The sequence below is a fragment of the Atractosteus spatula genome, chromosome 7 (genome assembly GCF_055471065.1).
Source record: "Atractosteus spatula isolate fAtrSpa1 chromosome 7, fAtrSpa1.hap1, whole genome shotgun sequence".
NCBI lineage: Eukaryota > Metazoa > Chordata > Actinopteri > Semionotiformes > Lepisosteidae > Atractosteus > Atractosteus spatula.
This window is the reverse complement of record NC_142712.1, coordinates 44,800,320-44,828,262: the sequence shown is the minus strand read 5'-3', so window position 1 is coordinate 44,828,262 and position 27,943 is coordinate 44,800,320. Positions and strand designations below refer to the sequence as shown.

General features: G+C 37.8%; 1 protein-coding gene across 2 annotated transcripts; it reads right to left on the bottom strand.

Moving 5' to 3' along the window:
• Nucleotides 1-119: 119 nt before the first annotated feature.
• fah (fumarylacetoacetate hydrolase (fumarylacetoacetase)) lies at nucleotides 120-27,943 on the bottom strand. 2 transcript variants are annotated; one of them, XR_016091338.1, is made up of 15 exons: nucleotides 27,776-27,943; nucleotides 27,137-27,247; nucleotides 26,530-26,651; nucleotides 25,789-25,838; nucleotides 22,788-22,878; nucleotides 22,090-22,187; nucleotides 19,932-19,984; nucleotides 7,689-7,788; nucleotides 5,677-5,807; nucleotides 4,595-4,670; nucleotides 4,051-4,097; nucleotides 3,603-3,704; nucleotides 3,078-3,195; nucleotides 1,886-2,017; nucleotides 120-263 (listed from the first exon to the last, which is right to left on the bottom strand). XR_016091338.1 is itself a non-coding variant. In XM_088921544.1 (14 exons), exons 1-14 carry the CDS (start codon nucleotides 27,941-27,943, stop codon nucleotides 1,941-1,943), a joined length of 1,344 nt encoding a protein of 447 aa, XP_088777670.1. In that variant the 3' UTR covers nucleotides 1,874-1,940. The 2 variants fall into 2 exon arrangements, 1 of the variants encoding a protein (XP_088777670.1); XM_088921544.1 differs by lacking the exon at nucleotides 120-263 and having other exon boundaries at nucleotides 1,874-2,017.

Genomic DNA, 27,943 nt, shown 5'->3' with positions numbered 1-27,943 from the left:
GGTGTCCCATAATTACATAGTGCTGTAGCCTGTCACCTTCAAGTGACTTTATGGTGTGTGGCCTCCCCCAGCTGTGAAAGAACAATCATTAACCGAGAAGCAGAAAAGAACAACAGCCAGTGAAGAATGAAATCAACACAGAGCACCTTGCAAAGGGATTCACCCCTTCCAGTGATGTTATGCGCAGGGGAGTAGAGGGCGTTGCCATCACCACACTGCAACCGGCTCGTACGACCTGTACAGTATGTCGGCCGTTCATTACACTATAAAGAAATAAGCAAAATTGAGGGAAAAATGAATTTCTTTTAGCTGCAATTACAGCTGTGCATCTTTTAGGTTAAATTTTCACCCATTCTTATTGCAAACTTCCAAACTCTGTCAAGTTGACTGGACAACAATTTTAAGTCTTTCCACAGGTTTTCAATTGGATTTACTAGGTCGCTCAAGAACTTTCACTTTCTTATTCTGAAACTAACCCAGTCTAGCTGCGGCTTGGTTTTTGGATTATCGAGCTATTGCAAAATAAGTTTTCATCCCAGTTTTTTGATCTTCAGCAGACTGAAGCAGGTTTTCCTTTGTACGGTACTTTCCCCTCAATCGTAATAGGCTTCACAGGCCCCCCAGATCACAAGCCCAATAACATAATGCTGCTGCAAAGATGCCAGACAGTATGGATGGTGTTATTTGGGTGATGCACTATGTTGGGCTTCCACTAGACAGAGCACTATGCATTTAGACCAAAAAGTTCAAATTTTGCCTTACCACAAACTTTTTTTTCACTTACTTGCAGAATCACTTACAGTACATATTTTGTTGGAATCTCTATATGTGATATATATATATGTGTTTTTTTCCTAGTCCACACAGGCCATCTTTGTGGAGAGACTGGGATATTGTTGATATTTTCTCCTCTCTCAGAGATATTAATCTCTGTAGCACTTTTAAAGATGTGGTTTGCCTCACAGTGGCATCCCTCACCAATTTGCTGCTTGGCCGCTCACTTCAGGTGGACCAAACTCACAACTGGCAACCCACTGAAGCTCAGCAGGTGTGAGCCTGGTCAGTACCTGGATGTGAGACCTCCTGGGAAAGCTAAGGTTGCTGCTGGAAGCGGTGTTAGTAGGGCCAGTAGGAGGCACTCACCCTGTAGTCTATGCAGGTCCTAATAACCAAGTATAGTGATGGGGACACTATACTGTATAAAGGTTCCATCCTTCAGATGAGACATAAAACTGAGGTCCTGACTCTCTGTGGTCATTAAAAATCCCAGGGCGTTTCTCGAAAAGAGTAGGGGTGTAACCCTGGTCTCCTGGCCTAATTTCCTATTGGCCTTTACCAATCATGGCCTCCTAATAATCCCCATCTATGAATTGGCTTCATCACTCTGCTCTCCTCCCCACTGATAGCTGGTGTGTGGTGAACGTTCTGGCGCACTGTGGCTGCCGTCGCATCATCCAGGTGGATTGTTTTTATTATTATTATTATTATTATTAGGTGGTGTCTGTGTGCACAATTAGTTCATTGTGCTCCTGAACTAATTTAGATTTACTATAGCAAAAGTGAGGTTACTAAACATATTTTTAGTTTCTGATTTTTCATTGCAGGTTTTCCTATTAAGCTACTTTCAACCATTAATGTGTATGAGCAATCAGGTTCTGATTAAAAGTATTTAATTTTGTGAATACATAATTTGTAATTCGACAAAATCAAACATAATTTGAATAGGGTGAATACTTCTGCAAGGCGCTGTCAATTTAAATAGTATTAACCAGTTTTACTATTTTAATCAATGACAACAATTCAGAGAAGCATAAAACATTTCTGGAAGCATAAAATAATAGGAAAAAAATTAACAAAAAAAAGAACAAAAACAGCATTTCTGTACTTTTATTTGTAAGGCACTAAGTGAGCACATTTTCTCCACTCTTCTCAGTTTCATTTCACATCTGCCGGGCTGGAAGAACCTTTCCCTTGCAGACTCCGAATCCCACCCTGTATCCTTCACCCTGGCAGTAGCCTGAAACAGAGAAAAGTGCAATGTTAAATTGTAAAGTGTTTCAAACATGCCCCATAATTTCATAAAATACAATACTACTATTCACCCCTTTCAACGATGTCCCATTTTGTTGAAATCCAAAAGTTTGTACACATTTTAAATGTAAATGCATTTACATCATTTGTAATCTGACAAAATGGGACATTATTGGAAGGAATACATAGGGTTGGAAGACACTGGAAAACATTATTGCTAAAATAAAGTGAATATTTAAACAGTGAAAACAAAAAAATAAACACTTAAATGTTTTTTTTAAATGATCTCATCTGATTAGTATAACAAAGAAATTGAGTTGTCTCAGGAGCTATTCTTTCTACTTATTGAAGTGATATCAGCTGTCATTATGTGGCTTCCCCTACAAAGGATCCTGAATTTGGTACACTGATGTATCTGTGTGGCTTTGCTAGCTCAGTGAGCACTACAGACACCACATGTCTCTGACAGCCCACGTCAGCCCCACATATCGCTTCTGATTGTAACAGATGGACAATGGGGTGGTATTTCTTTAAAATGCACAAACATTCTGCCACTTGCTTGCACAGATGATTTGAACTGCTAGATCATGGCTTCTCTTAAAAAGAGGCTATGCACAACTACAACAGGCCCAGGGATCTACTTTAATAGATCCACACAGCAAAAACAAACAAACACGTGACCTCATTTTTAAAATTTGGTTAGGAAATTTTCTAGTATTTTTAATGGTAGAATAACATACAGTAGGAACAAGTAAAGGTTTATTCCATGCTGAAAAGAATAGAAAAGAGACACAACTTTTCTTCTTCAGGTGTTAAGGCTCTACAGCTAAAATGTTGTGTCTCTTTCCTTTCAGCATGTAATACACCTTTACTTGTTCCTTTGCAGCCTATGCATGCTAAAGCAGCTACCTTCTTGAACTTAATATACAGTAGGCCTGGAAGTGAACTGAGTTGAAAAGCCTGTTCATTCTGAAAGACTGTTCACATGGATGCTGTGACCGGCAAGGTAGCGGGGTAAAGAGGGACCACTTGCTGATGAGACAAACCTGTGAGGAAAACTTCATCTCCATCTTGCAGAAACGTACGAGTCTCCCCATTCCCAAGACTAATCTCTTTCGTTCCCTTCCATGACAACTCTAACATTGAGCCAAAACTTTCAGGCTCCTGGTAAAGAAACAACAACATGTTTAGTGATATATTGAGCACGCTAAAAAATTAACTGCTTCAACACCTTCACCAATCACGCTTTCATGACATCCAACTCAAAAACCTCTTAAACCCTCTTGAAAATAATTTATTTTCATGGTAGGGCTTGGCTACTAATCTCTATGAGCTTTAAAGAGGGACATCTCAGGACTTCAATGGCACACAATGAATGGGATAAGATTACTGATTGTCATGTTCCTCCTATATCAAACGTCTTACAGAATCCAAAGCATAAAGAAAATATAAGAAGTGGGACAAACAATTAGATAAGCTTACATATAAAATCACAAACACTAGCAGAAAAAAACAGAGAAGGAGAAGCTTTACCATGCTGTTGAATAAGTGCAACGTCTTCAGATACTCACTGGCCCACTGATAGTCCCCGACGCCAGCAGATCACCTGGCCGCAGGTTGCAGCCATTCACAGTGTGGTGGCAGAGTTGTTGTATCATTGTCCAGTACATGTACTGAAGAGAGACAAGAGATGCCAGCAGGAGAGTCTCATCAGTCAATGCCACTTTAAAATGAACTCCTTAATCTCTGCAATCTTCTTTTAGAGATGTGTTTTGCTTCTCTGCACTTGCCCTTGAAGTGAATACCAGATCTTCTAGATAAGCACAATCTTTAAGTGGAGAAATCAGATTAATGTGTCCCATGATTTAGAATAAGGTCCCACTGTAACACTGTCTTACTCCTGTGAATATTGACATGAATCCAAATGATGCTTTGTTTTTCTGTTTTATCTCTTCAAGATTTAGTATATGTACAGCACAAATGTAATAGGTTTTGTACATTATTTTATACAATTCTCACCTTAAAATTGGACTTGATTATTGGAGCAGCTTCTTCCATTGCTTCTCCTAGTGAGTAAATTACATATTTATCTTTTAGTGACTTTTAGGGTGATTTTTAATAAAGTAAAATAAAGTATCTCTCTTCTCTAAAATTATTGTTACCAAACCTGTCTGTTGTCCCTTTTATACTAAACAGTTAGAAAGACACTGGAAGCACACTTTGCACAATAACATTCTATAACATATTAGCACAACAAAGTGAGAGCTTTAAACACAACACCTGCTATGACACAGATGTTTCTGCTGTGATTTAAATATTTTTTATCTGTGTTTTTTATCGGTATTAATGTCCCCTTAGCTTCCTTAGTCCCTAACATATAATGTCAAGGTCCTTGATGCATGTTTGCAGAATATTGCACATATGAGTGTGGGAAACTAAAATATAATGACCCACACTTATAACACTTTAATTGCCCTGTATAATATATATTTGATAGGTTTGGTTTCAGTTGGCTCAAACGGTTCTCCTCTGCACTTGATTAGCAAGTCTAGATTTCTAGTACCTTTCACAGAGACAAAGAGATGAATGTCAAAGGTGTAGGGATCCTCATGGCACAGATAGGGCAGTGGCTTTGGGTCCTGAAACAGAAAACACAACAGCTGAAGGACAGCTGGAGATATCAGTGCAGACATCCACAGAAACCACCAGCACTCTGGGTTTTAAAGACAACATGACTCTCATGAGAAACATTACGTCATCATAACAGGATATTACTGTCACAGTTCATTTCTGAAAGCCACCGCAGAAGCTTCATAAAAAGTAAACATGCAGTTTTGATAGGATTCTTGGGTTTATCCTGTGACCAGTGGACTTTCTGCTTAATTCCATTAATTCCATCACAAGCAATGGATATTTTCAATTACTTTTTAGTCATAAGAATGTACAAATACTGCTTTTGATATCATATATTTTATCCTTGTTTGCAAGCTGGATGATTTTTTTTAAATATGACAAAATAGAATATGTTTTACTTGTCAAATGAGGTTAGTTTTATCAACTATTAGGATTTGTTGAGGGCTTGGTGAAGGTTAAATATGTCTAAAGATATCAAACCATAAAATCTTAAGGAGGTGTACTTTTTCACCACACTGCAGAACTGGATACTCTTTACCCTGTGCCCCTAAGTGTGTTTGCATTACTGCGTCCAGATTAAATCCATACTTTAAAACATCTGCCAATTGCAAATCCCAAACCCTCTGGAAGTCAAGAGATGGGAAACCCTCTGATAAACAGAAACCCACTATCAGGTATTAATTTCTAACTTGTAATTGACAGACTGGCTGATGGTTCAAATTAATTCAGACCTAAGTCAGTTAAATATCAAAACCATTCTGTGCAACAAATCTGCATAGAAGGTACTTTATTTTGTGACTTAAGGTCATGAAATACATGCATGATATGGCAGAAATCTGCATGTGTATATACTGTACAAGCTTAACCAGCATGCAGGCTACAAAGGAACCAATAAAGATTAATTCCATAGTGAAAAGTGTTGAATGTGCAGTACAGGTGTCCTGAATAAATATGTTTACTAGCTGTTTTTGTTAAGGTTTTCATTGAAATGTAACACTAGCCCTATTTCACCTGAACTGGATTCGGCAGAATGAAGGGTAGCAGAGCCTCCATTGGGACAACCCAGGGCGAGATGGATGTTCCAAAGCTCTTTCCCAGGAAAGGTCCAAGAGGGACATATTCCCATGCCTGGATATCCCGAGCTGAAACACAGCACATTCCACACTGCATGCTACTACAACTTTTTGCTGAAGTTTCATTAGTGAAACAATAGTGCCTGACCCTTAAAAGTTTTCATGGCATGAAATATTTTCATGACCAGAGCATTCAGACTATCATCTGAATCCTACACAATGGCTAACGAAATTGGAAGATAAAAATATTTCCCTGAAGCAACTGTTAAATTCCTATTTATATTTAAAAACACAAACACACCAAGCAAGATAGATGAATTTCTTTTTTTTATCCAAGTCCCATTTCTCATGAACAAGTTGGTTTTATCTTTGTCTTGAAACACAGACAACCATATTTCTCCATGAAGTGTTTTACTGAAATGGGACAGTGATCGTTCCAACAGTATGATACTGTATTTTCTTTCCAACTGAGTAAAATGAAATTGTTTTTTCAAACTGAAAAAAAGAACAGAAAGGGTTCCCACCAGGCATCCAGTTTGTAAAAGGATTGTAATGCAATGTGTACTGACAGCTGGCTTTCAAAGGAGAGGAAATTTCTAAAGAAAATGCAACTGCAAATCTGAATAAAAATAACATTAAAAGGAGACTCCATTTTCTAACTGCTTTATCCAATATGGGATCAAGGGGCAGCCTCTCCTGTAGTGCAAGACAGCACACACCCTGGATGGGGGACAGATCCATCGCAGTGCAGAAGCAGACACAGACACAGAAATACACTCACACTCACACCAGGGCCAATTTTCCCAGAAGCCAATTAACCTACCAGTATGTCTTTGGAAACCAAAGCAGCTGAAGGAAAACCACGCTAACACAGGGAGAACATATAAACTCCATGCAGACAGCACCCCAGGAATTGAACCCAGGGCAGCAGCTGGGAGGCAGCAATGATAATCACTGCTCCACCATGCTGCTGAAAGAAACAGTGGTGTTCTGTAATAAAACCCAATAAGAACAAGGCCACAATGTCTCCCTCTATTTACACCAATTTCCTTTTCAGAGATTAAACTCATACAAAAAACCTCTGGCTCCGACTACCCTCTCAGGATTCTGGCTAGTAAAGCCATCTTGAAGTAGTTAGTTTTTATTTTTACATTTGAGTTGATTTTATGGGAATAGAATGATCTTTTCTTGAACATAAAAGATGTCAAGCTTCCAAAATGAAGGCTATTTGAGAACATTTAAACATCCATATTGTTATTTGGAAATAGTGGTTGTTGTATCTAACAGGGATGCATGATACAGTAGGTGGGATGAAAAATGAGATAAACAGCCTTGTGCAGAAATTAACATAATAATAGAGCCTTAGCCAAACAAGATAAAGTGCTGCTGTACTCAGCCTCTGCTGAACTGGAGAAAAAACACATAAAGAAAATGTAGTGCTGGTAAAACCTACAGAAAAAAAATAATACTCAAAATAAAATAGTAACTCATATAAATGAGGTTCTTACAAAATGAATGAACCCCATCTCCAGTAATTGAATGTTTGCATTAAGCCAGAATATAAAAATAAAATAAATATATATCATAAAAACAGAACAATTTGATACTGGGTTGTATTTATTTATGACATTTTTGTTGTGAAATATACACTATAACACATATAAGTAATACTTTCAAAAAGGAAACTATAACCAAAGGGTTTATAAAGTGAAAAGACATTGGAAATATAGTCTGTCTGATATACGATAGTACATTTCAAGGGTATAATAGTCTGGCAAACAGGGAACTTAGAAATAACACTTACATTACATTCCACATGCTCATTACTGGCTATCTGCACTGATGTTATATTAAAATTTCCTCCTTCTGTGTTTCAAATATACTTAATTTTTATAAAAGCGCTAAAAACGTAAGCTCAATATCCCGCTTTCAGGTTGCAGAATGCCTTACCACTCCAGTCGTTCATAAGGACCATCCCAAATATGTGTTCATGGGCTTTCTCAATGGGGATTGGCTCTCCTAGCTTGTTACCTGGGCCTACGAAAAAGGCCTAAAAGAAAACGGAGTTCAGAATTAACTAGAGAACTGAAAGCACATTTGAAGGCTTCCACGCTACTTCCATCCTACTAAGACTGCAGTGAAATGGCCGAATCTGTATGGTACAGTATCAGTTTGTGTTAAAAGACACAGTTTGCTGTGCAGGGTATGCCCTGGTGTTGACATACAGTAGACAGTATTGCTGCCATGTACTGTATAATGCTGAAATCTGAGTGGTGATGAAACCTGCCTAGCTCTAATTCAATCAGATCATTTGGACAAGACAGAAGCCGTTTTAATATTCAGAAGAGAATGTTAGTTATATGACACCTATACCACAATATATAAATGACATATTTTAATTAAAACCTTTTAAAAATGTAAATACAGACTTTAACAAATAATCTTTTTTCTCCATTTCTCTTAAGGCTCATGTCTTCATAATAAAATGCATGTTCTTCTTCGCTTTAATTTTTTTATTCTAGAACTGGACTTCCTCCTGCCTAGGATTATATGATAAATTCCATCTTATAAATACAAAATGCATATGGAAAGAATAGTAACCATGCCACTCTACACTGCAAAACACCAGCAATGTAGATAGGCATTGTCTAAGGGTCTAAGATACAGATGCAGCCATTCAAAGTGCGCGTTACAGACACGTACCGCAGGTGACGTCGCTCAGTATGACGCAAGATGACGCGGGGCACCGCAGTACGTGATTGGTTGACCGACAGGGGCACTCGTGGTCCGTTGGTCTGTCGTAGAAAGACAGTAAACGTCTTTGCTGTGCCCGTTGTAGGTATTGAATTTTACCACTGAAGGGAAATCTTAGTAGCTGAGCATAAAAAGAATAGGAGCATACTGTAACGCGTGTGAAGGTCATAAACGATATTAATTTTGGAACATAAACATACAGTGTATAGCTGGTCTTGGTACTTTAAAGAAAAAAATACACACCAGTATTCCATTTCTCCCTAAACATTTTAAGCTTCGAAGTCTTTAACTAACGCGATACCGGAGTCAACAAGCATACTTTTAGAATTTGATTAAAAGGGAATATAATATGGAATCGCGTATCTAAAGAATTTAATAATGGTATTCGTGTGCTGCGACAGGGCTGTGTAGGGCTGTTTCGCCTGCCTGTTCATGTGAGCTGTCTTGTAGACGTGACTACCAGCTGACAGGTTGTGTTTTCGAATCCAGCTGGTGCTGGTCTTTTCTTTTAAGAAACATTTCTTCGAAAAAATAGAATAGCGATATTATGGACAATCAATTGACTTTTATATTTCAAAATATCGCAACATGATCGATATTTGCGATATTTTGAACATATCTTCCCTTCTGACAGCGGTGCCTGCTTCTATTGTGTGTGTGTGTGCAACAGAGTAAATTTTTAATAGCGTTTTAAGCGAATAGGTAATTAGATTGCTCGTAAACCTAATCGCTTTTTCTACATAAACACAGCATGATTACTCTCTGAAAATGCTTTTCCTTTATTTTTAAAGTAGGCTCAGATTTCAACTATAGATCGTATTATTATAAACTTTCTTGGAAAAATGTATTTTATGTAAACCATGTTTGCTATTAATTCATTTAGGGCTAAAATACGTTCATTGTCTTCCAATCGAGTCGAGTTGACATTGGAAGCCTGCCACACCCGGACTGTTAAACCAACGCATTAGCACGTCAAAGCCCATTGAGGGTATTGAGCCAGTATTGGCTTTAGTATTCCCCCCCTCTCCCCTCAATTCAATTCAATTCAAGGTGTTTTATTTGCATGACAGATGGGTACAAGCAGTGTTGGGTATGTATATTGTAACGCTTACGGCAGACAGGCACTGTGTAACAGCCGGCGCACCAGAGCAGCGCACCGAGGGAGCGTCTGCATTTATAACTTGGTTTTTAAAATTAGTCAAGCAATATGAAGCATCTTCTTTTACTTTTGAGTCCCTTAAATACATTGAACACAGCTTTCTCACCACTTAAGATTGCTCTTGATACCATCCTTACACAAAGCAGAAGGGAGATTTTAGTGCCTGAGCATAAAAAGAATAGGAGCATACTGCAACGCGTGTGAAGTCCATAAACGATATTAATTTTGGAACTTAAACGTTCAGTATATGGCTGGTCTCGGTACTTTAAAGAAAACATACACACCAGTATTCCATTTCTCCCTAAACATTTTAAGCATCGAAGTCTTTAAGTAACGCGATACCGGAGTCAACAAGCATACTTTTAGAATTTGATTAAAAGGGAATATAATATGGAATCGCGTATCTCAAGAAATTAATATGCAATAACTGAGTCAAGGGACTCAGAGGATCCAAGGCTAGACTGAGTATAATAGGCTTCGGGCTTCTATTGTGACATCTACTGTAAATTACAGAAATGTTAAAAGTAAACAAAATAAAGTAACTAAAATGTGGTCTAAAATCACCCCTTTAGACACCCCTTTTACTTCACTGGTGTCAGATATGAAAGGCAATAGTCTCCCGTTCTGTCTGCTGTGTGTTGCAGCAGAGGGACTCCCTGCCGCTGAAAGGGGCAGAGTAACTTGCATGCCCTCTAGTACAGTTTACACATGCACGACTTTAAAAGCTAGCAAGACAGGTTTCGATTCACATTAGCTGGCGAGCCTTGTTAAAAAAACGAATGATAATGTAACATGCCACTGTTCATGAACAAAGTTATACTGAGATTTCCTAAGATACGCGATTAAAAAATAAATAAATAAAAATTTGAATCTCCTGCGGAGCACATTCCATAAGAATCAGTGGTTTTACAGTATATATCGCCTTTAAAGGTGGCTTCTCAAAACGCTTTACGGGATAAAAACAACCAGAACAGCAGCAACAACAATATTGTATTTCGTTGCACTTTGAAAACCAAGTAATAACTTAACTATACAGTACGTGCAAACGTTTCGTATGTTGCTGTCGTGAATGCCTGCGTACCCATAAGTATCTTATTTGCCTTGAGTCTGTCTACAGTATCTCTGTCCCACTACCCCCATCTCTCCCTCAATTCAATTCAAGGTGTTTTATTTGTTTGACAGATGGGTACAATTCTTGTTGGGAATGTATACTTTGATATTTACACCCGGCGCGGCACCGAGGGAGCGTCTGCATTTATAACTTGGTTTTTAAAATTAGTCAAGCAATATGAAGCATCTTCTTTTACTTCTGAGTCCCTTAAATACATTGAACACAGCTTTCTCACCATCCTTACACAAAGCAGAAACTGTCCGATGACTCACAGTACAAGTGGAAAGATTACAGATTTTAATCGTCTTTAATTTTGTCTTTAATTTTGCCTGTGGAGTGTATCTTATTAAGCTCTAAATTGCATTTTGAGCGCGGTTTTTTACTTTTTTTTAATTGCATTTTGGGCGCGGACAGCACATACAAGGGTTAATGAACTGCGCCAAGAAATTTAAAATAGTATTCTTTAGGTGTGAGGGTAGGAGTGGACCGCAGCAGGCATAATCAGCAAACCAGGAAAACAAAGAACAGGACAGGTGAGATGTGTATCCAGAAAGCGAGTGATCAGAAAAAGGAAATGGAAAACGCAGAAAAAGAAAACGCTTTACAGGATAAAAACAATAACAACAGTAGTGGCTGGGCAAACGATTTTTTTTATCGAAATACAAATTGAGATACTGTACTGTATAATGATGTGCATGAACAAAGGTATACTGCAATTTTCCTTAGATACGCGATTAATGCTTCGTAGGAGGAGGCGGTCTTTTCCTCTTGTCTAACAGTTTGTCCACAAACAAAACATTCCTGTTAGACAAAAGGAATTGAAAAAAACCAATTTTGTCAATGAAAACCGGTGTGTGTGTCTCTCCCTGCTGGATGTTCCTCTCACAAACTGCTGAATGAATAAAATAATTTTATTGAAAATGCGTTTGCGATTGTCTGGTATTTAATCTGGTCCCTTTTAACTGTTTTTCGATCTACTGTATTGCTTTGAGATGCCACTTTTAAAGGCGATATGTAAAATAAAGTTTTTTTTATTATTGTTATAGAGAAACATGATCAGATTTTCCCTGGTTCAGAAAAAAGATCTAAAGTGCTACACATAACTTTCTTAATTCGATGTATTTAAAGCAGTGAACTACTGTAGGTGTCACATAACATTCAGAAATACAATCACGTATTTGACAAATAAAAACGATTATAATCTAATCCTTCCACGTTTGATCCCAAAATCCCAAGAAATATAAATCTTGACGGGTAGAAAGCTATGCTGAAAGTTTATTAAGATGCTTAGAAGACAAAGATACTGTATCAATTTATGTTGCATTAGCCTGATTATGATTAAAAAACACATATAATTAAACACGCGTTTGCGATTTAAATCAGAACACGATTTAAATCAATATCGATTCCATATTATATTAGCAGAAAAGCTTAAAACTACCACTTTTTCACACGCTATTTCACATGCTAGTTAAATACTTCGATGCTTAAAATCGTTAGGGAGAAATGGAATACCGGTGTGTATTTTTCCTTTAAAGTGCCGAATCCTGGAATCTGACTGGCTGACACCCCTCTGAAGTGGTTCCATAAAATCTGGTATACGGAAAAGAAAGCGTTGATAAATACAAGTGTCTTTTAATACACTCTTTGCTGTGCTCTTGAGGCATGACTTTTTGCATGACTCCAAGGCATGACTTTTTTATGTATAAACATCAGTATTTACTGCTATTAATTACTGTACGATTTATAGTTGAAATCTGAGCCTAGATATAAAGTTAGATATAAAGTTAAAATCTTGACAAAGCAATGTAGGAAATACAGAGAAAATAAATTCTTTCTGACATCTAAAATCAGTTTCGATCAAGGTCTCTAAAACGAACAAGAAAAAGAAGATTTTCGGAGGGCAATTACGCTGTGTTTATATAGAATAAGTGATTTATGAGCAATCTAATTTCTTGTTCGTTTAAAACAGTGAAATGTCAGCTGTAAAAGATCGCACCAGAAACAGCACTCACTCTGCCTGTCATAGACGTTCAGGAAAGGCTGAATGAAGTCATGTCAAGTACAATAATTCGGAGAACAATAATACCAGTTGTAGGACAGTATATAAGGAGGATAAGGATTTTGAAGTTGACTCGAAATCTGATAGGTAACCAGTGCAAGGACTTGAAAACAGGTGTAATGCATCCCTGATAGGATTCTTGCTGTCATATTCTGAACATATTGAAGATTGCTCAGTGTGGATTTAATTTCCCCAGTGAACAGGATGTGCATTTATTAATTCTAGAAAAAAAGCCTTTCTTGATTTCTCTAGTTCTTAGTTTCTCTAGTTCCCTTTAAAATAAACTATTATTCCACAATGCAGAGTATTACATGGCCAGTATTTACACATGATATTTGTGATTTAAAGAAATTAACACAAGCAGCTTTTGGAGATTTAAGTGTTGGCTGAGTTATTGCAGGATAAAAGACTAGAGATGTTGGCAAGAAGAAGATAGTTTGGGGAAAGCTGAGGAATACACTTATAACAAGAACACTTCCTAATGGGGTTAGGCATACTTTTGATGAAGATGATGAAGTTAACAGACTATATGTTTACATAGATACTGAAATAAGGATTGTATTTTAGATTATGTGTAGTTGCTGGCATTGAACTGTGTGTTGGATGCACATGAATTGAAGGAATGGGCAAACATAGCTGATGCGGATCCACAGAGCCAGCATATTAAGATGTTTATAATTAGAGGCAATTTGTTTAAATAACTAGGTATGGATACTGATGTGCAAGAGAGGTGGAAAGGCTGTTTCCTTAAGCCAGCAGTAAAAAATATTTTATTCTCAGTGAGATGCTGCCATTTCATAGTGGGTTTCTAACACTGTGTATAGTTCCATCCACACAGTGCCTTTACTTCCATTTCTAATCTCTTTATCCAGTACAGAGGATTTGGAGCCTATCCCAGTAAGCAACGGACACAAGGCAGAATACACCCTGGACATAGCGCCAGTCCATCACAGGACAGACAGACACAAACACACACAGACCAGGGCCAGGTTTCCCATAAACTAATTAACTTACCAGTATGTTTTGGAGTGCGAGAGGGAGTCATATCACACATATGGAGAAAAACCATGTAACCCAGAGAGAACATGTAAACCCCACACACACAGGATGGCAGGAATTGAACCTAGGACCCCAGTGCTGCAAGATAGCAATGCTAACCACTTTGCCACCATTATAAATGGATGGATATCTTAGTTATCTTTCTAGTTCACAGGTTTGCATGCATAATTTAATTTTGAAAGCCACTGAGACATCAGGTACTACTGTTGTATTTATGAAAAAGAAACAAAACAAAAAACATACTAACAACTGTGCCATCCTACGCCTTAGCTAATACATTTTATTATTCATAAACAGTTAACATTGTTAGCAAAATATTTTGAATTATATTTAACCCTATTTTTTCTTTAGTTTTGTATTTAACTTATTATATGATAGTCAGACTTAATGTATATTTGAACAATGAAAATATATTTTTACAAGATTTTACATTAAGCACTTAAAATTAATATGGTTAATAATAGTAAACTGTAACATGCTGTAACAAGATCGGTTAAACAGCGAAGAAAATGCTTTCAGAGAAAATGTTTCAGGTGTGAAGAACATAGATCTCCAATGCAATTTCAACCAAACCTGTTCCCACACACCCTGCCCCCACTACCATTAGAATATACACAAAGCACTCAAATCTTTCGAGCTAATGATCAGGTGACCCGAGAGAGAGCGAGAGAAACACCAAGGGGTATCACCAAGGGTATTAATAATACGATCTATAGTTGAAATCTGAGCCTAAATAAAAAGAAAAAGCAAGTGATTAGGTTTATGAGCAATCTAATTACTTATTCGTTTAAAACGCTATATAAAATAAAGTTTATTATTAATTTGCTGCACAGAGCGGTGAATATTGTTATGCATAAGACAAAGATAACGATCCTGATCAGTTTAGAAATCTGTGTACGCTGTAAGGTTTTTACTTCTTAAACTTTTAAAGTACACGTTTTGAATAGAAAGAAATCCTCTTCCTGTTACAGTATGTATAGCAAACTAGCACGTCTTTTTTCTCCAATCAGAGGGGTGTCAGATGGTGTCAGCCAATCACCATTCTGCGTTGGGTAGCAACGGGTGACTGTTCTCAGGCGGAAGATGTAAACAGCTTAATGTTCGTGTTAAATAATTTTTTAAAATTCAATTAAACGGGCACAATTAAGACATTAAATATACATATACATACTGTATACAGTACAGTTTGCATACGGTAATATGTTACGCGATTAAAAAATAAATAAATAAAACTGGAAGGTTCAGCACCAGCTGGATTCGAGCACACACCCTGCCCGTTGGCAGGCACGCACCTAGACCAGTCGGCTACAGTCAGCTCGCATGAGCAGGCAGGCGAAACAGCCCTACACAGCCCTGCCGCAGTACATGGATATAATCATACCGTTATTAAATTCTTGAGATACGCGATTCCATATTATATTCCCTTTTAATCAAATTCTAAAAGTATGCTTGTTGACTCCGGTATCACGTTAGTTAAAGACTTCGAAGCTTACAATGTTTAGGGAGAAATGGAATACCGGTGTGTATTTTTCCTTGTGATATTTTAAGCTCTAGTTGAATGATAGGTGTCGCATTTTAAATCATTTTCGTAGTTAGAAATTATGAAACGCCCTGTTAAAAGCAAGGAAGTTTTTATGCCCGTTGAAGTAAAACAAAATGCCTGACAAAGTATGGCTTGGACAGATTCCAAGTGCTTGTACAAATGTGCTAAAGAAATTATACTTTGAGTATACAGCTTGTCCAAAGTCATCCATTATTAATACTATTAGTAATATCTCCGGTAAAGGCTTTGATGCATAAATATTTCTGATAAAGGTAGGTTGTGTACTTTTGTCCAACTGAGCAATCTTGCTTTCATAAAATATACCAACATTTTAATGACTGAAGATTAACATGCTGTAATACACTGTTCAAAATTAAAGGCTCAAATGCTGTACATGAGAGGTTAAGCTCCCCCTGGCGGTTTTACAAGGTGACGCCGGATAGTTTCCGGCAGAGCGTCAAATGACGCGCGATTAACACGTCACACTGCGTGACACTGCGAGATGCCGTGCCACGCCCACCGGGGTATGCCGCAAAATAACGCACGCATTTTGAATGGCTGCATCTGTAGGTTGGCATTGTCAAATTTCTACTTTTCTTTCTATGCCTTTGTTTTGCAATCTTTAGTATAACCCTGACATTCCTGTATCTTAGAATCAACTTGATGAAGTCTGGCCTTGGCATTTATAACACATAACATATACATTCCGAGATCTAATATAGAGATCTGTGATACCTATTAGCTAATGTAGTATTATTGGCTCCATAATTGCACAGTTAATTAAGACTTGGTGTTCAACAGAAAGACTTACAAAATCCCAGAAGACACGACATACCCATTCCCCAATTACAAGCGTCTTACAGAGGAATCCTCTTTCTCTTTTGCACATTGGAGAGATAAAGGAATTCACATTCTAAAAGATTTTTTTAATGAAGATGATCTTTGCTCATTCAAGGTCTAGAAAATGCAATATTAGCCTCCTGACTCCTTTCTTTTTCTACTTGTGTCTGCATTCTGCAATATGTACCTATGGTGCCACCTAGGGGTGACACCATTGTGCATTTTGTTTGACCTCACTGGGAAAATGAGAATTGGCAGTTTCTTATAAACCCTTAGCAGTGGTTTTTATATGGTCCCATGTCCTAGGACAATGTTGAGAATGACAATGTTGACAATGTTAATTCGATAGAACTCTCAGCTGGTAGACTCCATGCTCTTGGAGGCCTGGAATGCTGTTGCTGAGACAAAGTCTGGGTGTGTGGGGGCTCCATTGTAACTGTTTGTATGTTGGGGTTCACAGGACCCCCTTAGAGAGGCATAATATTGAGTAGGATTAGGGCTGTTGGGTCTGGGGTTCTGTGTAACATAGGAGAAATCTTAAAAGTAATACATTTTGGTCACTTATATGAGTCAAGTCTAGCTGTTCATAATGCCTACCAAGTTCTGTTTCAATTCAGTCAGTGGAATATTACAGATTGGGTTTTGGTCCTTGTAGCTATCTTTGTAGAATCAGGAATGACAGTGCATCACATATTAATAGTGTGGAATAATTCCATCCATCCATTTTCTAACCGTTTAAAGGGGAACAGCAATGCTTATATTTTAGGGTTAGAAAGAATCAGCATTTATAAGTGCATTTCAAACTACATTGAAAGTAAAATGTACACAGCAATCTGTAATGTGCAGCACCATATTCTGCAATTCAGAATAACTAAACTTCCAGTGAGGTGAAGCAGCCCTATTACACTGTACACATGCGGGCTTGTGAATACATCACTTTTAATCTGAAATATTGCTCTTGACTTCAAGACGGTTTTGCTGATAAATGGAACTTGTTGAATCTGCATGAAGATCATGCTGGAAACTTTCTGCAGTGAAATATGTGCGGCACAAACTGTACTTAATTCGCTCGTACATCGCATTATGTTAATCAGTACGGTGATTAGCAAGCAGAAACGGCTGCAACGTCACAATTCTCGTGAACTCTCGGTCTCACCACAACATGCGACAACATGGCAACTTACAGTACTTTCACAAAGTTCACGATTTTGTGACTAATTCAAAATTTGTTAATTTTTTTCTATACCGTCAATGAATTTATTTTGTTCTCAAGATTTAATAACCTGTTTGAGAAATTGGAACAGCAGTTCCCCTTTAATTGAATTCAGAGTCATGGGGGAGCAGGAACCTGTCAAGGCAAGCAACAGGTGCAAGTTAGGATACACCCTGGGCAGAAGCCAATTGATAATTCCAAACATGCTAAATAATTTGTAAAACTTGTTTTAAGCAAGAAGTGGTACTTTTATAGAATGCGTATCAGCATATATTGCAAAGAAAATGTAAAGGTGGTCAGGCAGCCACCTTGGTTTGCAGAAAGGTCTTCAGTTTTTTCCATTGTCTTAATTTTGGACACTAACCTCTGAGAGCCCAGGTAGTAACTAATCGACTAATCCCCTTTGCACCTTAATTAAGAAAAAGTGAAAAAACGAAACCGCCAGCCAGCCAACACAATGAACATACTCTCCTCTAAATCACACAGTAGTTCTTTGGTTGCCAATATGATTGCCTTGGGTTTCTTTCTGTACAGGAAAAGTGTACAGGAAGCCGCCTAGCACCACAACTCTGGAACTCACTCCCTGCCAAACTGAGAAGTGTATCTGAAGACTAAAAACGTCTGTGTTTAGTCAGGCTTTAAATTAGTACGTGCCTTTTCTCTTTATTCCATGTTTATTATTTTTATCTTTGTTTCTGTTTGCTGTTCTGTTTTACCCTGTAAAGTGCCCTAAACATTGTTGGTGTACATCTGCCCTGAAATAACTGTCTGTAACCTTGTACAGAAGATATCAAACATTTGGAGTAGCACACTTATTTCGTTCAGCATCCTTGTGTTTTTTCGTATCAGAACATATCAGAATATCCTGACAAATATCACTCCAACTGCCTTGAGCTAATGAACAGTGCCCTCCATATGCCAGACATATTATTTGATTTGTCAGCACCTGAAGCATCTTTCTTTAAAATCTTGAAATGTTTTCCAAGGTCTTCATTGAAAGGGCAGGCACGCTCATATGTTTGAGAATATCTGCAGTGCCGATGACAAGGTTTGCAATGCCTCTGTGTAGCACAGTAAGCATGTAGTATTCAGTGCACTCATCTTTCCAGGATATAAAATAAATCCAGTGTTTATTTTTAGACCAAATAAATGTAATTTCTAAATAGCATTACATAACATGGCTTCTACTAACCCATCTATATCATATATGTTTTGATTTGGATCCTTAGCCACTTCTCAAAATCAAGTTATGTTTAATAGTGAATAGCAATTGGCCAGTTTTAACTGGCAAATTGTTTTAGATGCAATTTTAATTGCAATATTTCAGTTTTGACAGCTATGGTTTGGCTTCAATATAAGAATGTCCTGCTAAAAACAGGATGTACAGTCACATTACTTTCACAGGAACCTCATTTTCACACATTTTCATCTGGTTTGTATTACATTTATATAAATATAGAGTTACTTGGCCAAACAGTTTTTGAGCAGGAGCAGTTTGCTGATGGACCATGTTACCAAAAACACGTTTTGACCTGTTGCTGGCTTAAAAATGGTAGAAAGTTTTCAGAGACAAACATGAAAAAATTGTTTGGTCGCTGATAAAATCCATCACATTTCAATTCAATTGGTGCAAAGCTCCATAAGCAAGATTTTTTAAATGGTTTTAAAATATTGCCCTTTGATTAACAAAGGACATAAATGTTTGTCTCATATTTAATGGCTCATCTGAGCTTCCTCACAATCACTATCGGCCTGCATTACGTGAAAGTCTAACAATGTTGTGGACACAATCCAGTTAAGAAACAGAAACAGGGTTTAAATGCCCACAGTGTTAGTGTATATTGTATGATGTTTTTTTTGTACTATTGTGTAACAGTCATATTGCACTATGTGTATATCCTGTGTACACTGCCTCTGTTCTGTTTTTTCTGTTTTGGTGTTCACTGTCTTGTCTGTTAGTATTATTATCAGAACTTTGCACTATCTGTATCCTGTCTACAATGCCTTTGTCAGTGTCTTGTCAATAATTGCACTGTGGACCGGGAGGAACGATATTTCGTTCCACTTTAAACTTGTATATCTCTGGAATGACAAATAAGCTTGAACTTGAACTTGAAAATCAAGCTACCAGCAAATTATTTTACTCCTCTGTCTGTGTTGACAAAGAAGGAAGTCTGCCCCTGAAAACAGAATGCACAGAGATATATTTTGACATATTTTTATAGAAGGCCCTTCAAAAAAAGAAATGTTTATAAGGAGAAATCCACATTACAGGTCATATATTACACTATTCTACAATATTCAAAGGTCAGAACCATGAATCAGGGAATCATAGACAACTGATTCATACAAAGAAACTGGACCGTAATGTTGAAAACAATCTGATAGGCAAGATGCAAGTAAATAATGAATCAGTAAGTCAGTTTCAGAGCTGTTAGAAACAGGAACTTACCATTTCTAACTCAATATCAAGCTGATTGCACTGACCAAACACAGGTGGTTTTGCTGCAGTTGGAAGCAAAAAAGAGAAAAGAATAGAATATTGGCAGGTTAGTATAAAAGTAGATACTTTGTAAAGAAATTCTAGTAAAAGGTGCCTTGTATTCATCCCCTTCCTATGGTGTCACATTTTTATTTAAAGCTTAAATGCTCAAACTCAAGACTTCTAAAAGTAAAATAAATTGCAGTAAATGTCAGTGAGAATTAAAAAGAAAAAATTATTTAAAAGTATGTTGATTACATAATTATTCATATTTGTTAACTCAGTATTTGGTGTAAGCATCTTTGGCAGCAATTAGTCTTTTCGGATAAGTCTCTATCACCTTTGCACACTGGCTTGGTACAATTGTTTCCCATTCATTTTTGAAAGATTCAATATTCTTTTGAATCATTCTCCTAATCTGTGCTTGTCAATAGCGTTACCCTCTGATGTGCTTTGAAAGCTGCTTAATCCTTAAGGTTGACTTCAGCTCAGCTTTAACACCATCATTTCAGAGAAACTAGTCAAGAAACTCAGTGCACTGGGTCTTGACACCACCTGCTGCAACTGGATTCTTGACCCCAGGCTGTCAGGCTTGGAAACCACACCTCTGGCACACTAACTCTGAACACTGGGGTCCCCCAGAGTTGTGTGCTTAGTTCAATGCTTTACTCCCTCTATACCCACGACTGTAAAGTCACACATAACACCAACTCCATCATCACGTTTGCCGATGACACAGTTGACACCACCGATGACACCACAGTTGTAGGACTGATCACAATGATGAGAGAGCCTACAGGGAGGTCAATCTCCTTACAACGTGGTGTGAAGACAACAACCTCACCCTCAACGTCAGCAAAACCAAGGAGCTGATCGTTGATTTCAGAAAAATGTAAAACGGTCATACCCCTATCCACATCAACAGGACTGAAGTGGAAAGTGTTAGTAACTTCAAATTCTTTGGCGTCCCTATCACCGAGCACCTCACATGGTCTCTCAACGCCACTTGTCTGATTAAGAAAGCGCAACTTCCTGTACTTCCTAAGACGGTTGAAGAAGGCTAAGATATGCCCCCAGATCCTCACTAACTTTTACAGATGCACTACAGAAAGCATACTGACAGGTTGCATCACAGTGTGGTATGGCAACTGCAGTATTGCTGACCGCAAAGCTCTACAATGGGTGGTGAAAACACTCAAGTCCATCACTGGAGTTGCTCTCCCGCCCATGCAGGACATTTATGACTGACGGTGCTTGAGGAACTACCCCACACACCCCAGCTACAGACCCTCTACTATCTGGTAAATGGTACCGGAGCATTCGGGCCCGAACTATGGGACTCAGAGACAGTTTTTACCCCCGCACTGTGAAACTATTAAACTCCACTTTTTCTATTAAACTATTAAACCAGCCTCTCTCACCTACGATCTGAACTGTTACGGTGCCTTGTCTCTTTATCAAAACTCAAACGCACAGTGAAATCTACTTCCACCTCACATGTCAAGACATTCACTCCCCATAATTTTGTATCCTTTATTTAATTCTGTTGACGTATGATTATGCACAACTGTTGTTGTTTTGCACAATGCCTGTTGCCTCCGTCTTTCTTTTCTTACACAATTGTATTGTTGTTTATTTTGTACTACTTACTGTCTGAGAGCTAGCTAAATATTATTTCGTTATACCATATACCTGTGTATGAGTATAATGACAATAAACTTGAAACTTGAGTCTTTGCTTAAAACTTACAACCTGAACAAGAAACCTCACAGAGAAAGGCGTTTTTACTCTGAAATCAAGAAATTCAACATTTTTGCACACAAACAGATATTGCAAACTCAACTAATAGTGTGGCTTGTTAAAGAAATTATGTTTATATTTGAATACTTAGGCAATTACGACTTTTCTTTCGTATTATCCATTTACTTTTTTGTTTTTTGTTTGAATGTCAGGAGGAGGTTGTATACAGTATACTATATATCAAATACCAATTCCTTCTTCAAAGTGTCAGGCAGCCCTTAAGCAATTAAATGTAAAATAGTGCAAGGGTCTGAACACGTGCAAGGCAATGTATCTTATTTTTATTACTGTTATACATATTACTTTTTGTTCAGATGTCACTGCTTACTTGGCACTGGTCTCATCTGGCCCATGGGCCTCCTGACAGGGGTGCCCGACACCACCACTGAAGAGGCTCTTCCATGGTAACCCACGGGCAGCATCAGCCTGCAGCCAATCAGAGCACACCTCAGGTCAGCTCCACTCACTTGCACAGGCCCTTACAAAACGAAGTGTGGCATATTGCAGTAAGAGCTGGCAGAAGTGTAGCGAAGCGTAGTCAAATCATGGCAAAACACCGTAAATTGCAGAGGAGAGGCAAATCATGATGTGAACCATGGACAACAGAACACATGCACATTACCAACATGGAAAACTGCTAAATCAAACTAAAAACACAAATTTAATCATTATAGGTTTTTCAATATTTGTTAACAAATAATTAAAAACTGTTCCTCCCATGTCAGAGAAGAATACCAGAACTGTGTATTCTCAGACACGATCCCTGAAACCCTGGATGTTGCCGAATTACCCAGCCCTGTGGGAATGAGTACAACCCTTGACTTCTCTCTAGCCGCACTGGCACCTAATGTGCTCCATAAAAAAATATTCATTTTTCTATCTTAAAAATAATCATTATAACAGAAATCAATTTAATTATTTATTCTGTAGTTTTTCTGGAAGAGAATCATGACTGCTTTGCATATTCATGGTACTAAAAAAATCCCGTATCTTCAGTACAGTGTAATAAAACTGCAGAGCTTTTACCAGTTGGGCATCAGAGCATTCTCCTTCCCTCTGAACATGATTCCCACATTGGTGGCATGATCCCGAGAAGAATAAAAGTCGGTGTAGTCACCTATCATGTAAGGTAAGAAAAAGAAGAGTCTTAGAGTCTTACACTTTTTGGAGATTTTGCAACAGTCTCAACAGGAAGCCACAGAGGATACAACAACCTGGTGTCAGTATAGTAATGCATCTGCTCCAAAATCATCACAAGGTGACAAGAAACCAGGGTTACAAAACCTTTGAAAGTGCAAATGATATTACAGGACAGCTCGTTAAACACCGATACATTATTTTTAAATGTAAAATTAAATTTATATTATTTATCTTGTTCTTGGACCCAGGGGAAGATGTAAGCAAAGAGTTCCAGAATGGAGCATGTTCTGTGTGGAGTTTGTATGTTCTCCCCGAATTTCTGTGAGTTTTCTCCAGTTTCCTCCCTCTTTCCAAAGACATGCTGGATGGGTTAATTGGTGTCTGTAAATTGTCCCTGTACATTTAAGTGTGTGTTTGTTCTGTGAAGGACTGGAGCCTAAGCTAGAGTGTAGTCCCACCTTATGTCCAGTCCTCCTGACATAGGCTCCTCCACAACTTTACCCAGAAATAAGTGTCTTTCTGAAAATGGATGAATAATATATGATTGCAGGTCATGAGCTGGTGGTGTAGAGTGCCCCCTAGTGCTACTGTATCACTGTATCAATTAATACTGCAAAAAGCAGTAGTTTTCCTTCATGTGGAAAGACCCTTTAAAAGAATGACTTTTGGATATGGTGTCCCTCTGAGTTTCATTTTATCCCAGCCTACTTTTAGCTTGTATGCTGGGAGTTAAACTGGATGAATATCAGGGCATAGCTCCTCTTACACATCCCAGTTCAATACAATCTTAGCAGAAAATCTGATGTGCACAGCCTTATGATTGATACACTAAAAAGCATTAAGGATTGGGATGGTGCAGTGAATTAAGTCTTTTTTGCTGTATACTACTGAAATGTTAATGATGTTAAATAAATGTAAAACATGTAAATATTAGGCAAAGATATAGAATGTCAGATTTTATGTCTGGACAATTTTGTGTTTGTTAAACCATGTTAGAAACATCCCCTAATTTCAGGTCAGTATAAATTCTGAGACAAATTAACAGTAAATTAAACTACCGTAAAGACAGTATTAAATTATATACCCCTTACATGCTGTGACCCATACGCATCATCAGACTCTTGATCTGTTTCTTTGGGATGCTTTGCCAAGACTTAACTGCAGCCACTTTCAGGTGCTGTTTGTTTGTGGGGTGTTCTGTTTTAAGTTTCCTCTTCAACAGATAAATTGCAGCTCAACATGATTCAAATCAGGAGATTGACTTGGCCAGTTAAAAGGTTGCCATGCCCAAACCATGTCACTACCTCCACCATGTTTCACAGATGAAGTGGTGCGCTGAAGATCATTTGCGCTTCCTCTCTGTCTCCATACTGTTGCTTTTCTGTTGCATTACTAAAGGTTCAGCATCATCTCATCTGTCCCTAAAACTTTGTTCCAGAACTGTTGTGGTTCATCTTTACAATTTTTTGCTAATTCAAATCTGAAGACGTTTGAGGAGGGAGCTGCGTCAACATGCGTAGGCTGCAAAAGAACAGGTAAAAGTTCATTCCACGCTGTGAAGGAAAAGAAACATAAAGTTTCGACTGTGGAGCCTTCTTCAGCTGCGTTATCTATAGACGAAATGTTAAGTTTATTTTACCCTCTGGAGATTGTCTGCAATCACTCTGCCTGTTATTTTAAGGTTTTTCTTCACAGCTCTAAATATTTTTCTGTCATCAACTACGGTTGTCTTCCTTGGATGATCTAGTCTTTGCCAATTGCTTACTCCTCCAGTAGTTTCTTTCATTTTTCAAGTTGTTCCATACTGTTGAGTTTGTGACAGTCTCTCTGCAATGGTTGTAATAGGAATGCCCTTCGCTCCCATCTTCACAATTGCTGCCTTCCATCATGGACAACTCTCCAGTCCTCATCTTGGTTTATACATTCTAACTCAAGAGGCAGAGCAAAAAAGTAAACTTCAAAGGCTGGAACCAAGTCTATACATCCACAGCTCTTTTATGTTTTAAAAATTAATTCAACATGTACCCCTGCTCAATTAGAAACACCTGTCAGCCACTTGTCCCAGTACTTGTGCTCACCTGAAATGGTGGGACTGAACACAACAGATTAAAAAGTGCTAGAGATGTATGCAAAATAATAACCCAGAAACAAAATTCTATACTTTTATCTAAATATTAATCATTTGATCTAAAATACAAATTTCATTAGTACTGTAACAAAGATGACACATTTCACTTCACTATCCCAATACTTACGCATTTCATTTTACATGGATAGATCTAATCTTCTGCTTAATATCATTCTTTACACAATCAAAATTCACAATTGAGACAACAGTGCAATATGTCAGTTATAAAAAAGCAGAACCATGGGAAATAGACTAAGACCTACCATATTCTCTTTAATTATACCTGGAACATAATCACATGGGGTTGTCACTAAAGAAAGGCTGCTGAAAAGTTACTCAAGTATAACCAAATGCTCTGCAATGTTATGTGATTAATCACTTACATGTGTACAAAACAGAAAATTACAAATGCACAGTAATGTGTTTTATAACCATTGCCTTGTTGATGCGAAAGGAGCTCCTTCACTATAAAGCACTCCTAAAGAGTTTTTAATTTTTATCCATAGTGCACACATTACCATTGTACTCCCTGAAGTAAACAAGGTTAGGTTGTGCAACCCCCCTACCCCAAATAATTCAGTGCTAATGCACTAAAAGATTAAAATAGTCACTTTCACAATTTCCGTGGTAACCTCTGGTGCTAACAGAGAGATCATTCCTGCACAGTGGATTTATTTGTATCTGTGGAGGACATTCAAAAGTCTTTCAGACGGAGGACTGGAGGAAAAAAATATATCTTTCCATTGTAGAAGGACTCACCAATTTCAGCTGGAAGATGCATCTCTGCTAAACTCTGATGGACAAATGCTCTAAAAGACAGAAATATATCACAGCTTATAAATACAATATTAATAAATAAAGATGTACTATAGCAGATATAGACTTTTTAACAGATGCATTAATTAATGGCTGCAAGAAGGTGAATTCAACAATCTGACTCCAAACGTGATATCTTTTAATATCTGATTTGTACTTTTGAGCAGGAAAACACAATCCCTGAAAATCCCTGAAGAATTTCTGATGTATTTATTTTATAATCCTGAACTACTTCTCAACCTATGCAACCAATAAAAAATGTTTTTTACAAAATTATATAATGTGTATGTATGTTTTTATACCGTACAGCATAAATTACGTTAACGTATTTTCTAAAAACAAGTACTACTCTTGCACATTCAAAAGAACACACCAACCACCTTTGAAAGGAATTAATGCTTTCATTCTGTTAGCAAGCCCATACAGCTCTGTCATAGTTAGGCATTCAGACTCACTATTATACATTCGGTGCAGGATGTGGACTAGAACTGGTAATCATGTAACCATGATGCATGAGAACATGGTTGCCAAGCCAGTGTCGTCACAGTACCTTGAACCCTAGGATTTTCTTTAGGAGATATGTACACCCTTAGAATAAACAGGTGCTCATTCTAAAAGGAAATACATAAAATGTCTTTAATGGCTTTAACACCTAAATATCACAATATTCGCAGAAGAGCATACCTGCTCCTGAGACTCACGTCGTCCCGAAGAGTGGGCTCATCAGCAGACAGCAGCTTCTGAAGCATTTGTCTCGCCTCTCTCCAGGCCTCATGGCCCAGTCCCATGAAGGCATTAAGGGTTGGCTAAGACACACATTGCACAAACGTGAAACGTTCAGAAACACAAGACTAGGTTAAAAGTCCATACCAGGAGCAGGGATCCTTAGAGTGTGACTCCGAGCCTGGATGGGGGGCCAGTCCAATGGCGGAACAACCCTAAAGCAATGCTGATCCCTACTAATAGAATTGGACTGGACCAGCTGGGTCAAGTACCTCACTCAAGGTACAACAACAGTGTGGGAAGCAGAAAAATGAAGCCACAAGTTGTCAGTTATGAGGCCAGCATCCTACTCACTAGGCTATGCCACCTCACTAAGATATCTAATAGATTAGCTTCGAATACTAATGTAAAATGCTAACAGTTAAATAGGTACGTAATGTCATTCAAGCCACACACAAGAACTCATCTGGCCAAAGCTTATGTGGAATAATCAGAAATGCTGGTTCCCATTTATATAGCATATACTAAATAAATATATAAACTGTTTATTTGAGAAGACAAAAATTACCTGGTCAAAGACATTCTGATGTCTTGATATCGTCGGCCCAGTAAAGAGAGTTTTGATAACGCCAAGGTCCAATATCTGATCTCCTATAGCAACGCCGATTCTATGCCTTGGCTGAAGGGGAAAAAAACATTATACCTGAAATCAACAGTATTGTGGTAAATTACGACTCTTCCATTTTTTTATAGTGAAGTAAATGTGCGAAATTGTATCTTCGGATAGACCTTTCAAGTCTTTCATAGTCAAGGCATTAAAAACTTCTGAGATTAAATGTAACCGTATGCAGCGCTCCAAACAGAGCTATACAATCACCAGATTCCCAAATTAAAAGCGTGCAAGATTTTGGAGGCAAGTAAAATATTAGCTCAAGTTCCAAAGTTCATTTGTATTGAAAAGTATGAGAAATGTAAACATAACGTAAACGCAAAAATAAATAATTTCTTTATCGTCTCATGTACATATAAAACAAGAAAAACGATTTATTTTACAAAAACGTTTTTTTTATTCTTTGCGTTTAAAACTTTGAGCAGGTTCACATAAAATAAAACCGCACGTTGAGACTGGTATCCTACAGCATATACACAGCTCTTTCCAAATGCAGTTGATTGCTAAATTCTTTCGGTTTTTATCTGTTCTACTTACGTTGTCCGGGGTTGAAAACACGCCATAGGGCAAATTCTGAAATGAGAAGTCAGATTTTTCGTCCACTTTTATAAAAGACATTGTGTAGTTTAGGTGTCGCAGCGGTAAGGTCCTCAACGTTAGAAGTACGATCAGTAACTTCTTCCAGATGTTTGTAACTGCAGCCAT

Excerpts from the sequence above, each read along its gene's own strand:
- fah (XM_088921544.1), bottom strand. The coding sequence starts at position 27,943 with ATGGCTGCAGTTACAAACATCTGGAAGAAGTTACTGATCGTACTTCTA. Across the intron at positions 22,188-22,787 it reads AATGCTCTGATGCCCAACTG|GCTGATGCTGCCCGTGGGTT; the intron begins GTAAAAGCTCTG and ends GATTGGCTGCAG. Across the intron at positions 7,789-19,931 it reads TTGATATTGAGTTAGAAATG|GCCTTTTTCGTAGGCCCAGG; the intron begins GTAAGTTCCTGT and ends GTTTTCTTTTAG.